A 15,027-nucleotide genomic window follows, 5' to 3' on the forward strand; every position below is an offset into this window, starting at 1 on the left:
AATGCATACAATGTTATACACTGCCATAAGGATTCTCAGAAACCCATGATACATTGGGACCAACCCATTGTGTCCCAATGGAGGCAATGAGAGCAAAGAAGCTTCAGAGTCAGCATCTTATTGAACTTTTTTAAACTTAAATTAGGCCAGTAACATAGCTTAAGTACTTCAAAAAACATCCTCATGTTTCTATCTGTGATCAAGCTATTCTTTCCCACATTTCTTGCTGTTCCACCGTATTCATGTTAAATCCAAGAATTTCGCTCTCAGCTTACACACTCAAAGCAAAGGGTTGGACTCTTTTCCAGTGAAGTCACTCATATGAGCTGTTGAACAATGAACATTTCAATGCAGTCTGCTGGCACACTGAATTTAATAAAAAAACACTTTCCGGTCATTGAAGGCACTGAAAGCATAAACCTAATGATTAGCAACACAATCTCTTCCTTGGATACAAAAGGCTAAAAATTGAACTGCTTCCATTTTTGAGCATGCCAGTCCCAGCTCATGACTATGCCCTCATCGGATCTTACTGATGTACAAGTTTTGTGCTGCCTCGTTATTTGATTTCAATGTTCAATCCAAACTCAACCAGCTTTTGTTAACTGGCATAGTCCTCAGCAAGAGGGCCTAGCAACATGCTTACTTATGGTGTACTCCAACCAGACTAGGCTTCTTCAAAGCAGTCTAACCCTGTTACAAAGGGAGCCTTGGTGAGACAGAAACCACCATCTGAGGTAAAATTGGCTATTAGGAAAAATGACATAAATGCAGCAACAGGCGATAGAGAGAGAGAGAGAGACCAAGTAAGCAAGAGAGAAGGGGGAGGCCCAGATTCTCAGTTGCAGTGTGGAAGCTTTAATCCTGCGGGGCCATTTTTCTGCATGGGCCAGAGGTTCTCAAGGAACATCTGGGAATGGGGTAGAGACAGCTGGACAGGGTGATTAGCATCTGGGGTCTAGTCCTAATCCCCTGACAGTAGTGCCAGAAAGAAACACCACAGTGGTCAATGTCAGTCAATGCATCTTCGTCAATCCGCTACAGTGCCACCCTCTTCCTGCTCAGTGCACCATCCTTCTCTCACTCAGCCATTACATTCTTTATACTCACACAGCCCACAATAAAAAAAAACAGCCGCACACCTATCTCTCACAGTCTATCCGTACCTCTGAATATTTACATACAGCATGCATGTCATGCAAACATAGTGCAACACATCCATTGGTATTCTTCTCTCCCTCTTGCAGGGGAAAGTAGCCCCAGAACCCCAGGCAAAGAGTAGAACTGCCAAGGGGTAAACACAGCTCCATTGCTCAGGCCCATCGGAGAAGACTGTGTTGGGCAGCACAGGGCCAGTTGTGACAGAGACTGCTGAGATCACCAGGATGATGGTATAATCCTGTCTCCTGGACGTTTTTGCAGCCCAACTCAACCTTATCCTGTCGTTCAGTATTAAGTGCAATCTGCTGAGGGTATCACCATGGTCCTCTTGATTTCCACCTATTTCCACTTACTTCCCTCTCTGATTTTCTGCTTTCAGATTATCAAAAACTACAGTCTGTCCAGCTACACCTTCCTCATAATGTTGGACAAGAGCTTAAGAACGCTAATGTACCCGCCCGTCATCATTTGCCTGTCCTCCCCACATTGGTGGCAGGGAGGGCATCAAGGGTCAAGAGTAGAGGATGTTGTTCCCAAATATCTAGTTCTCCTTGGTAGTCTGAGGACAGTAGGAATGCTAATACCATCTCAGGATGAAGGTGTCGTGCCTGTTGCCAAGGCACTGGCACAGTAGATTGCCAACAGAAATTGCATACAAATAGAGGAACTGCCCCTTGGGTACCTCTGCCCTGTTGATCTCTGTGCTCCAAAGTGCCATCTATGTGCAGTCAATAATTTTCTCCAGCTCTGGGAATCTTTGTACTCCAGCAAAGCCACATGCCAGCTTCTTAATTCTCCCTGGCATAGAGAGGGTATTGTGAACTCTCCTCTCCTACAAGGCTTCTGACATCACTCAGATAGAATCACAGAGTCATCGAGATGTACAGCATGAAATCAGACCCTTCAGTCCAACCCATCCATGCCGACCAGATATCCCAACCCAATCTAGTACCACCTGCCAGCACTCGGCCCATATCCCTCCAAACCCTTCCTATTCATATACCCATCCAAATGCCTCTTAAATGTTGCAATTGTACCAGCCTCCACCATTTCTTCTGGCAGCTCAATCCATACACGTACCACCCTCTGCGTGAAAATGTTGCCCCGTAGGTCTGTTTTAGATCTTTCTCCTCTCACCCTAAACCTATGCCCTCTAGTTCTGGACTCCCCGACCCCAGGGAAAAGACTTTGCTTATTTACCCTATCCATGCCCCTCATAATTTTGTAAAACTCTATAAGGTCACCCCCAGCCTCCGACACTCCAGGGAAAACAGCCCTAGCCTGTTCAACCTCTCCCTATAGCTCAAATCCTCCAACCCTGGCAACATCCTTGTAAATCTTTTCTGAACCCTTTCAAGTTTCACAACCTCTTTCCAATAGGAAGGAGACCAGAATTGCAAACAATATTCCAAAAGTGGCCTAACCAATGTCCTGTACAGTGCAACATGACCTCCCAACTCCTGTACTCCATACTCTGACCAATAAAGGAAAACATACCAAATGCCTTCTTCACTATCCTATCTACCTGCGACTCCACTTTCAAGGAGCTATGAACCTGCAGTCCAAGGTCTCTTTGTTCAGCAACACTCCCTATGACCTTACCATTAATTGTATAAGTCCTGCTAAGATTTGCTTTCCCAAAATGCAGCACCTCACATTTATCTGAATTAAACTCCATCTGCCACTCTCAGCCCATTGGCCCATCTGATCAAGGTCCTGTTGTAATCTGAGGTAACCTTCTTCACTGTCCGCTACACCTCCAATTTTGGTGTCATCTGCAAACATACTAAATGTACCTCTTATGCTCGCATCCAAATCATTTATGTAAATGACAAAGAGTAGTTGACCAGCACCGATCCTTATGGCATTCCATTGGTCACAGGCCTCCAGTCTGAAAAACAACCCTCCACCACCACCCTCTGTTTTCTACCTTTGAGCCAGTTTTGTATCCAAATGGCTAGTTCTCCCTGTATTCCATGAGATCCAACCTTGCTAACCAGTCTCCCATGGGGAATCTTGTCGAACGCCTGATTGAAGTCCGTATAGCTCACATCTACCACTTTGCCCTCATCAATCCTCTTTGTTACTTCTTCAAAAAACTCAATCAAGTTTGTGAGACATGATTTCCCACATACAAAACCATGTTGACTGTCCCTAATCAGTCCTTGCCTTTCCAAATATATGTACATCCTGTCCCTCAGGATTCCCTCCAAAAGCTTGCTCATCACCAACGTCAGGCTCACTTGTCTATAGTTCCCTGGCTTGTCCTTATTACGCTTCTTAAACAGTGGTACCACGTTTGCCAACCTCCAGTCTTCCGGTACCTCACCTGTGACTATCGATGATACAAATATCTCAGCAAGAGGCCCAGCAATCACTTCCCTAGCTTCCCACAGAGTTCTAGCATACATCTGATCAGGTCCTGGGGATTTATCCACCTTTACCCGTTTCAAGACATCCAACACTCCCTCCTCTGTAATATGGACATTTTGCAAGATGTCACCATTTATTTCCCTACAGTCTGTATCTTACATATCCTTTTCCACAGTAAACACTGATGCAAAATACTTGTTTAGTAGCTCACCCATCTCCAGCGGCTCCACACATAGGCTGGCTTGCTGATTTTTGAGGGGCCCAATTGTCTCCCTAGTTACCCTTTTGTCCTTAATGTATTTGTAAAAACTCTTTAGATTCTCCTTAATTCTATTTGCCAAGCTATTTCATGTCCCCTTTTTTGCCCTCCTGATTTCCCTATTAAGTATACTCCTATTTTCGTTATACTCTTCTAAGAATTCACTCAATCTAACCTGTCTATATCTTACATATGCTTCCTTCTTTTTCTTAACCAAACCCTCAATTTCTTTACTTATCCAGCATTCCCTATACCTACCAGCCTTTCCTTTCACCCTAACAGGAATATACTTTCTCTGGATTCTTGTTATCTCATTTCTGATGAACTGGATGATGAACTAGAAAACACTGACAATGTTTAAGGGTAATTAGGGATGGCAGCAATTGCTGACATTTGCAAGTTATTGCCATACCCCATGAAAAAGTTAAAGAAAATTCTGGAAGCTGAGGTACCAGCCTCTGCTACAGCCCACAAAGAGTACATGCTCATGTGACTTCAGCGCTGAAGAATATAAGTATCCATAGACACATCACATTATCATCTGTGTTGAGTAAATATTTTAAGTGTCAACAGTGAAATGGCTCCACTTAAATGTAATAGGACACTGTAGATTCAACTAATAAGTAAATATGTTCTTCAGGGCACTCTGAATAAGAATGCATGAATAATAAAAGAATCCAAATGAATTCATTGCAAATTAGATAATTAGCTGTTTGATGGAGGGCCTTGTGTTGTACTGTGCTGTACAGATGAAGTCAGTCTTGTTGCACAGCATTGCACTTGTAAAAATGGAGTCATATGTGATATTCCACACCAAATGGAGACATATGTGATATTCAGCACTGCATATATGAACCCAGGCAGTGTTAAAGGCTGCCAAACATTTCCATTTTCCACTCACCCAGCCAAATGCAAGAATGCAAAACTACAAACACAGCAATAATCCTCACTTGAAAAACGTATACTAGAGGGGAAAATGGTTGTGAAGTTGACTATGAATTGCCTGAGTAAGCAACAGGTAATAATGAGGTCCCGAAACCTCTTGGTCATCAGGAAAGACACAAGGCTTGAACATATTCCTTTGGTCTGCAGAGAGTGAATCCCTGTCTATTGATTTGGAGATGCCAGTGTTGGACTGGGGTGGAAAGTTAAAAATCACACAACACTAGGTTATAGTCCAACAGGTTTAATTGGAAGCACACAAGCTTTCGGAGTGCTGCTCCTTCATCAGGTGGCACTCTGAAAGCTAGTGTGCTTCCAATTAAATCTGTTGGACTATGACCTGGTATTGTGTGATTTTTAACTTTATCCCCGTGTATTGTTATGAAGATGTGGGTGTACTTTACCTTTAAGAAAGTTAAAAGCATCAGAACTACCATGCAGAGACTGCCCAAAAAATAACTCTTTTAAAGGTATCTTTACCGATCAGTAACCTATGAAGCAGAAGAAAAGAAGACAGGAATACAGAGAAGAACCGAAAGCTGTCTGGTTTTGAGATAAAAAGTTCTGTTTTGTAAGTCTTAATTGGGGGTTTTATCAGACTAGTATTGTAGAAGGAGAAGGTAAAAGATTGTTGGAGGAAGGAGTTGTAAATGGTTGTCAGTTAATTATTTTCTGTTATACTTTAAATAGTTCTTGGCCTCTCGAATTTTCACAGATTACTGTATTGGATAAATCTTTTCTGTGTTGCTGGTTTAAATTAAGCAGGAGAGTTTACCCCATGTTGTAACAATATAAATGCATGATGCTTTTAGTTAGCATAAATTAACTGTGTAATGTGCTTGTCTGATTATCTGAAAATGGTTATTAGCACTCAGAACTATTCAGCAAGTGCTGCCAATCGTGGAAGCAGAATGATCTGACAGTCGATGTTCTGGTTTGGGTTTGCTGGTGCAGGTTTATTGAATACAGCCTGTACTCTACCTATTATGGACAGCTTTCCCCAGTGTGTCAGCTGAAAAATCTATGAAAGGGTTTTCAATTACTGTCCACCACAAACACGCATTCTCTGGTCAGCATACACTTTGGTAGTTGCATAGTTCAATACACAATGCAACTAGGCTAATCAACAATTTTATAAATAGGGCCCTCGTCATCTACTCATCCTGCAAGCTTGATGCAGAAATCGAGCCCACCCAGGCTATATTGGGGGACGGTGTCTATCCTGCTCTGGTCATTGATTGTATGTACTCACAAATTAGCTAGTCAACCACATTTCCAGATATGAAAAGTAGCAGGTTTATCTCTAATTACTTGGAGAAGGCAAACTATCGCCTGAATAACCAGTTAAAGAAGTCATTACATACTGCAAGTAGGCCCTATTACATGACGATGTGAATGTTATTTTGCGAGAACAAGATGACGGTCATTAGGCCAGAAAGACATTCTGCATATTGTAGAATTTAGCAGCATCGCACATGCATTTCAGAGCCAGATATGGAGATTATATATCCCGGCATTCGATGTTTGAATCAGTTTTCGAACGAGTAGATACTTGTCATTCCAGTGTAAATGGGAATTACACATGGGGACCTGTGGAATCCCCATTGCAGCAAACTCCAACCAGATTGCCTGGGAAGTTGTAGATTCCATAATTCATCCATACTTGGAACCTTCTGATGGTATCCATTTACGTTGAAGGGTTCAGAGTGTTCTGGTGAGATTCAGTAAAGTAGTTACGTGGAGAACATTAGACACTCATCTACATCTTCTGGTCCAGAACCCACACCCACACCCCCGACCCCGACCCCGACCCCGACCCTAACCCTAACCCTAACCCTAACCCTAACCCTAACCCTAACCCTAACCCTAACCCTCTGTAACTGACACAGCCTCCCATTCCCTGCCTGTCCAATATGACCCATGCTATCCAAATCACCACCACCCCGATTACCTGACCTCCCAGAGACCTGGCTAGTTTCCCAAATAAGGAGTGCCCTCTGAAAACCACCTGTTCTTGATCTTGTCTCCCACACCCTAATCCCCCCCAGACCCTCCCTCTCCTCATTACTGTTACTCCATGTGAAGAGGATAAAAAATTACTTCACTTCATACACCCAGTAAGCAGGTCTCAACAAGGTGGACATTAGGACCTGCAGGTTTCTGGTCTCTGATTGGTTGGCAGCTAAAAGTGACCTGGGATGCTCTGTACTGAGGTCTGTGAAGCTCCTCTAGCTTCTGCCTGTCAGCTCTTAATGAGCAGATTGGTGGATGATATGGCATGTTAGTCACCACCCTGACACACTTGACCCTCACATTTTAAACTAAAATGGGAAAATTGCACTGTTGGATATGCACTTGAGGTGTTGTAATCAACAGGGCTACACATCAAGTGCTGGAAAGTGGCTTTAGGTGAGGTAAGTGCTTTTCAGATGCCACAGCTGCAACAGACTAATTCATTCAGCATGTACATTTTTCTAAGTTTCTTAAATGGCTCGTTGTTGTCCCTACATTCCACGCTCCACAGCATTTTCACCATTTATCCTGATCCAGGAAGCTAATAAAGCATTTAATTTCCAAACCTCATTGATTAATTGGGCAACTGCTAAGTCTGCCTGGAAAAAGGCCGAAGACTGATATCCTTTTCCAGCTAAAGGGCTGTTCCTTCTCTCATGCAATCGGGTTTACTTGTGATTCTGATCAGCTGCAAAACTGAGAAGCTGTCTGTTTGCTTTACACTCTGCAGGTGGCACACTAGTCCAGGGGCGGCAATGCCAACTATGTGTTGCCACCTGTATCCAGCCAACTCTGTATTTAACCAAACCTCAGACTCCACCAGCTCTGTACGACTCAATCATCTAAATATTGAACCAGGAGAAGAACTTAATGAAAGTATTTACTCAGTATTAGATTAGAAAGCAGAAGATTGATCCTGACCTCATGCCTGAACCAAAGACAAATTGACATGATGACAGTTTTCCTCATCTGATTGCCAAGTTCATCATCAGATTTCACCTTTGACCACTGGTCTTACCTCCACACTTTGTTCTCATTATGAGAGGAGGGCCAGGAGCTCCCCTTCCACCTTCCCCAGGGCGGGTGAGAAGTACTCGGATTTCATACTCAGTGTCAGGGTCCAAATGGCCAATTTTGTATTGATGGCTGTCCACTGGCTGTATATCTGTCCAGCTCCCACTTGTGCTGCGGTAATCAATGTCCCGCTGGATGATGGGGCCATCGCCACTAATGGAGTTGGCATTCAGCTGGATCCATAAATATGTCGCCCCGACAGAATTGAGCTGAGGAGGAGCTATTGGAGTCGGCGGATCTGTGAAAGAAAAGTTTAACAGCATAAGGCCTTCTACACATGTCTCATGAGTGAGTGTACAGATATGGACTTCAAAAGTAGCAGACCCCATCTCACACGTTGAGCTGTGCCTAATGCAATCGACTGGACTTGTCTTTGTTTTAAAGTGGTTGTCAAGAATGTCTTTTTTTTTGTTTCATGTCCCTTCCCCAAGGAACCACTGCCTGATTGAGGAGTCTTGTGAGACAGTGGTATTGTCCCTACCTCTGAGTCAGCAGACCCAGATTCAAGTTCCCACCTGCTCTGCACCATATCATTTCTGAACAGACCAATTGAGAAAATGTCTGCAGGAAATGTAGTGACAAATTAGAACATAGAACATAGAACATAGAAGAATACAGTGCAGTACAAGCCCTTTGGCCCTCGATGTTGCGCCGATCCAAGCCCACCTAACCTACACTAGCCCACTATCCTCCATATGCCTATCCAATGCCCGTTTAAATGCCCATAACGAGGGAGAGTCCACCACTGCTACTGGCAGGGCATTCCATGAACTCACGACTAGCTGAGTAAAGAATCTACCCCTAACATCTGTCCTATACCTACCACCCCTTAATTTAAAGCTATGCCCCCTTGTAATAGCTGACTCCATACGTGGAAAAAGGTTCTCACGGTCAACCCTATCTAAACCCCTAATCATCTTGTACACCTCTATCAAGTCACCCCTAAACCTTCTTTTCTCCAATGAAAACAACCCCAAGTGCCTCAGCCTTTCCTCATACGATCTTCCGAACATACCAGGCAACATCCTGGTAAACCTCCTCTGCACCCGTTCCAGTGCCTCCACATCCTTCCTATAGTATGGCGACCAAAACTGCACACAATACTCCAGATGCGGCCGCACCAGAGTCTTATACAACTGCAACATGACCTCAGGACTCCGGAACTCAATTACTCTACCAATAAAAGCCAGTACGCCATATGCCTTCTTCACCGCACTATTTACCTGGGTGGCAACTTTCAAAGATCTGTGTACATGGACACCAAGATCCCTCTGCTCATCCACACTACCAAGCATCCAACCATTAGCCCAGTACCCCATCTTTTTGTTACTCTTACCAAAGTGAATCACCTCACACTTACCCACATTGAACTCCATTTGCCATCTTTCTGCCCAGCTCTGCAGCTTACCTATATCCCGCTGTAACCTGCCACATCCTTCCTCACTGTCAACAACTCCTCCGACTTTTGTATCATCCGCAAACTTGCTCACCCAACCTTCTAACCCCTCCTCCAGGTCATTTATAAAAATGACAAACAGCAATGGTCCCAAACAGATCCTTGCGGAACACGCTAGTAACGGCACTCCAAGATGAACATTTACCATCAACTACTACCCTCTGTCTTCTTCCAGCCAGCCAATTCCTAATCCAAACCTCCAACTCACCCTCAATGCCATATCTCTGTATTCTTTGCAGTTGCCTACCATGGGGAACCTTATCAAATGCCTTACTAAAATCCATATACACCACATCTACCGCTTTCCCCTCGTCCACCTCCTTAGTCACCTTCTCAAAGAATTCAATAAGGTTTGTGAGGCATGACCTGCCCTTCACAAAACCATGCTGACTATCCTTGATCACATTATTCCTATCCAGATGTTCATAAATCCTATCCCTTACAATTCTCTCTAATCTTTGCCCACAACAGAAGTGAGACTCACCAGCCTATAGTTACTAGGGTTATCCCTACTCCCCTTCTTGAACAAGGGAACCACATTTGCCATCCTCCAGTCTTCTGGCACTATTGCTGTAGACAACAAGGACATAAAAATCAAGGCCAATGGCTCTGCAATCTCCTCCCTTGCTTCCCAGAGAATCCTAGGATAAATGCCATCAGGCCCAGGGGACTTATCTATTTTCACCCTTTCCAGAATTTCCAACACCTCTTCCCTACATACCTCAAAGCCATCCATTCTACTTAATTGTGACTCAGTATTCACATCGGCAACAATGTCCTGTTCCTGAGTGAATACTGATGAAAAGTATTCATTCAGTGTCTCCCCAATCTCTTCAGCCTCCACACGCAACTTCCCACTACTATCCTTGACTGGACCTATTCCTACCCTAGTCATTCTTTTATTCCTGACATACCTATAGAAAGCCTTAGGATTTTCCCTAATCCCACCAACTAAGGACCTTTCATGTCCCCTCCTTGCTGCTCTTAGCTCTCTCTTCAGGTCCTTCCTGGCTACCTTATAACTCTCAATCGCCCCAATTGAACCTTCACGGCTCATCTTTACATAGGCCGCCATCTTCCATTTAACATTGGAAAGAAAAGTGAAACAAGGGGAGAAAGCAGTCCAAAATGTGCAGATTAGGTGAATTGGCCATGCTAAATTGCCCGTTGTGTAATGTAGAGGAATGCATCTGGGTGGGTTGCTCTTCGGTGGGTCGGTGTGGACTTGTTAGGCCGAAGGGCCTGTTTCCACACTGTAAGTAATCTAATCTAAAAACAGAAATTGCTGGAAAAACTCAGGTCTGGCCACATCTGTGGAGACAAAGCAGAGTTAACATTTCAGGTCCAGTGACTCTTCTTCAGAACTGAGAATGAAAATCACTTCTTGATAAGCCTCATCCTTAGTTATTCATTTTAATTTAATGGAGTTCAATGTAGTTCTCAGGGCTAAAGGGAAAAAAGGGTATAAGGAGATAGTGGTAATATGATACTGAGTTGGATGATCAGACATGATAGTATCAAATGGCAGAACAGGTTCAAACGGCTGAATGGCCTATTCCTGCTCCAATGTTTGATGCTTCACTGTTTAAATTTTCCCAAATACATGGGTAAAATACAATCCCATTAATCCCAACAGCAGTGGGCTCAGTGGTTCGCACTGCTACCTCACAGTGCCAGGGACCTGGGTTCAATCCCAGCCTCGGGTGACTGTCCGTGTGGAGTTTGCACATTCTCCCAGTGTGTGCATGGGTTTCCTTAGTGTGCTCCGGTTTCCTCCCATAATTCAAAGACGTGCAGGTTAGGTGAATTGGCCATGCTAAATTGCCCATAGTGTTCAGGGATGTGTAGATTAGGTGCATTAGTCAGGGGTAAATATAGGGTAGGGGAATAGGCCTGGGTGGGTTACTCTTTGGAGGGTAGGTGTTGGGCTGTTTCCAAACTGTCAGAATTCTAATTCTAGCACTCCTTACAGTTTTCACTAGAGAGAATTCCCTTTTCTCTCACATCTATAGGGCCTAATCAATATGGGGCTTCAACTCTCAGTCTTGAGAATCTGGCAGCGTCTTCTAGAATCTTCATATAACTGAGCTCAGATTTTCTCAGCTTCAAATAATTCCTTCAGAGTTTTAACCAAACACTTATGGACTTATACACTTAATGCTAAGGTCCTAGGGAATGTTGCTGAACAAAGAGGCCTTGGACTGCAGGTTCATAGCTCCTTGAAAGTGGAGTTGCAGGTAGATAGGACAGTGAAAAAGGTGTTTGGTATGCTTTCCTTTATTGGTCAGAGTATTGAGTACAGGAGTTGGGAGGTCATGTTGCGGCTGTACGGTCTCCTTCTTATCGGAAAGATGTTGTGAAACTTGAAAGGGTTCAGAAAAGATTTACAAGGATGTTGCCAGGGTTCGAGGCTTTGAGCTATAGGGAGAGGCTGAACAGGTTGGGGCTGTTTTCCCTGGAGTGTCAGAGGCTGATGGGTTATCTTATAGAGGTTTACAAAATCATGAGGGGCATGGATAGGATAAATAGACAATGTATTTTCCCTGGGGTCGGGGAGTCCAGAACTACAGGGCATAGGTTTAGGGTGAGGGGGGAAAGATATAAAAAAGACCTAAGGGCAACTTTTTCACTCAGAGAGTGGTACGTGTATGGAATGAGTTGCCAGAGGAAGTGGTGGAGGCTGGTACAATTGCAACATTTAAAAGGCATCTGGATGGGTATATGAATAGGAAGGGCTTGAAGGGATATGGGTCGGGTACTGGCAGGTGGGACTAGATTGGGTTGGGATATCTGGTCAGCATGGACAAGTAGGACCAACGGGTCTGTTTCCATGTTGTACATCTCTATGACTCTATAACACTTCTGGACTAGAACTTTAAAATGGAAATGCTGTTCCATTGAAGTAATCTATTTTAGAGCAGTTCTGAACTATCTCCCTTCTTTAGGAGCAAATAGTTTACACCTCAGGCTTTAGCCAAAAACCTTTGCAACACTGACAACTCAAAAAGTCTCTCTTCAATCTATGGGTGTTTATTCTGAGCCAGAAACAAAATTCTAGAATCTTCTAACTGGAGCCTAATCATATCCACATTTATTCTGGTTATTCATAAAAAGCCTATTAAAAAAACATCACTAGCCTCCATGAAGTCTCTCTCCTTCTCTCTTTTTCATGTAGCTTTTTAAGAAAAGAAAAGTCACGATGGCTACGGAAATGCTTATGAGTGAATCATTAAACCCCTTCATAGACACGGAAAATCCACAAGTCGCCAGTTGAAAATCCAAAAATGCAAAATAGGTGATACTAAAATAAAGAAATCACACATTTCACACCGCACAAATGAGACATTATTTGAAAAGAGACATTAAACCTAAGCTATCAAGTGGACTGTGTTCATTTGAGAACAATAATTAGGACCATGGAATCAATTATGGGAATTTAAGCCCAAGATTTTTCCAGCCCTGAGTAGTGGACTTGGGGGTAAAGATACTGGAAAAATACAAGGAAACCAGGTCAAGGTGACTCCCTGGTGCTTTCCTGCTGTGAGGAATGTACTTCAGGCATATTGGAATATGGATGTGCTGCCCACTGTAATGTGGCAAGCTGCCAGTTTAACCAATTAAAAGCCCATTTAGAGATTACAAGGTATTTATCCAAAGGGGAAGCCTAGTGCAGGCGGTGTTCCTGCAGCAGGTTATGAGCCTTCAAAGCCAGAGACCACATCTCCCAAACTGGAAGTTGCAGGGAGCACAGCATGGCCCCACGCCATCAAACAGAGGGATTTCCCTTCCAATCAGAAGCTGTCCATCCTTTTCCATCACCAGTAGTTATTTTGATGGATTGGGAGGGAGTCTCCACATTGAGTCTCCTCCCAACCTCCTGTCCATTTCTCTGGATGGGATTGCTCAGGGTTTTGCAACTACTGGTCTTTTGATGGAAAACTCATGTGCCATCCTTAACAGGGCAGGTCCTGCTGCCAAGGGTCCCAGTGACTGTGGGGAAAACTTCCCTAATTGTCAAGGGAACCTACAAAGGAAATTCAACCACTGAACTAACAATGGCCATATATATTCTCCAAAAGAATAAAGCAAGTATGCAGATCCCAACACCATATAATGGGAAAGAGTGAAATTTAGAGCCAAAAGATGGAATTTACAACTACCAACTTCCAGCAAATGGGGACAGCAGCAGTCAGTATTCTCATTATGCGAAACAACAACAGTATGGTATCCAACATGTCCATGCCGCAGGGAAAGTGAAGCCACCATCATACCATGGATCCTGAGATCCTGGAGGTTATTACTGGGTGGTTGTGGAAAGGATGTTTCCTCTTTGGGAGAACCTTGAACTAGAAGTCACTGTTTTGAAACAAGGATGTAAATCAGAGATGAAACAACATTTGCTCGCACAGAGTCTTCAGAACTCAAATAGAGGTGGAAACAAAGCCTTTGAGCACTTTTAAAACAGAGGTTATTGAGGGGGGAGGTGTTAGGTGGGAATATAGATTCAACAGACCAGCTGTGATCTTACTAAATGGCAGAGCACATTCGAGTGGTCTATTCGTGTTATGTGCATGGGGAACAATAGAGTCATAGTCATAGAGGCATACAGCATGGAAACAGGTCCTTTGGTTCAGCCAGTCCACGCCAACCATGTTCCAGTAGTGACTGACTAAAGCTCCTGCCAGGTATTTTCAGCAAAAGCAGTACACATCAAAACAGAAAACTAAGTACGTGCAGCGGCAGCATTACATTAAAACTCAATAACCATCAGATGATGCTTTTAAAAATCAAATTTTATGGCTAAGCCTCTATGAATCCTGTGCCTTTGAGAATCTGCACAGAGCCCATATCCAGTTTTGATTTTCCTTGGCATTGTATGAAAACAAATGCCATCCATTTTGTAAACTTGAGCAAATGTAATTTTAAAATGCACCAAGTAGCATTAAAACAGTAATCTGAGCAGCTGGTGAGATGCTTATCATGAAATTAGAATCATCTTAACACCATTGGAAGCTATGGTAATTATTTCCTATACAAGTGTGCAGATTAAATTGTTACAAGGCAAGAAAAAGATAGCACGTCAAGTAAATATCCTCATGATCGTTCAGCAATCATATACTATGTAGTGTATAGAACGCAAGGGATTCCTACTTCAGTCCAATCATCCAAGAAATCCACTGCTGTTGGATGACCTATTAGGATGCAAATCAGATCCTGTGCAAAAGGCGGCCAAGGTTAACAGTTACATCAATTAATTCTGAACACTGCAACAATTTGAAGTAGACTTTGTTTTATTAGCTTCCGCCCCTCGAGGCTAGGATTTGATTTGTACGGTAAACTACTTGCAAGAAAGGTGAGCTCCAGCCATTTATCTGGTAGAGGAGACTGAACGCTGTTGAGAGAGAATAGCAATGCTACTTGGAGAGTTATGAAATTGTGACTTATTTTGGATCAGGGTACCCTGCCCATTGAGCAGTTAAACAGAACACAGTGGCACATGACGGCTGAGACTGACTGCTGAATACATGCGAATTTATACACAACCCAAATTCGACCTTTTTATCCCCCACATAACACAGATCACATTTTTACAATGCAGCTTAATGCCACTTCCGATTTTTGTCATGAGTGAGAAAAGTTGGTGTTAATGAAAATAAATTATTACCTATTCCTTCAGTGACTTCAGGATTTTAATAGCTTTGAGAAGAGAGGTTTTGAAATAATTACATTTTTGCACTATTAATATTGA

At 43.3% G+C, this 15,027-nt stretch overlaps 1 protein-coding gene across 7 annotated transcripts in view; it reads right to left on the reverse strand.

Annotated features, from left to right (window-relative positions):
* The window catches only part of LOC140476930 (receptor-type tyrosine-protein phosphatase mu-like), an 887,393-nt gene that overhangs the window by 493,699 nt on the left and 378,667 nt on the right, over nt 1-15,027 (reverse strand). For all 7 annotated transcript variants that reach the window (XM_072569881.1, XM_072569880.1, XM_072569879.1 and 4 more), the window contains exon 7: nt 7,767-8,060. In XM_072569881.1, coding sequence (XP_072425982.1) covers nt 7,767-8,060 — 294 coding nt within the window. The remainder of the gene's footprint in view (nt 1-7,766; nt 8,061-15,027) is intronic.

This window comes from Chiloscyllium punctatum, chromosome 5, assembly GCF_047496795.1.
Source record: "Chiloscyllium punctatum isolate Juve2018m chromosome 5, sChiPun1.3, whole genome shotgun sequence".
Taxonomy (NCBI): Eukaryota; Metazoa; Chordata; class Chondrichthyes; order Orectolobiformes; family Hemiscylliidae; genus Chiloscyllium; species Chiloscyllium punctatum.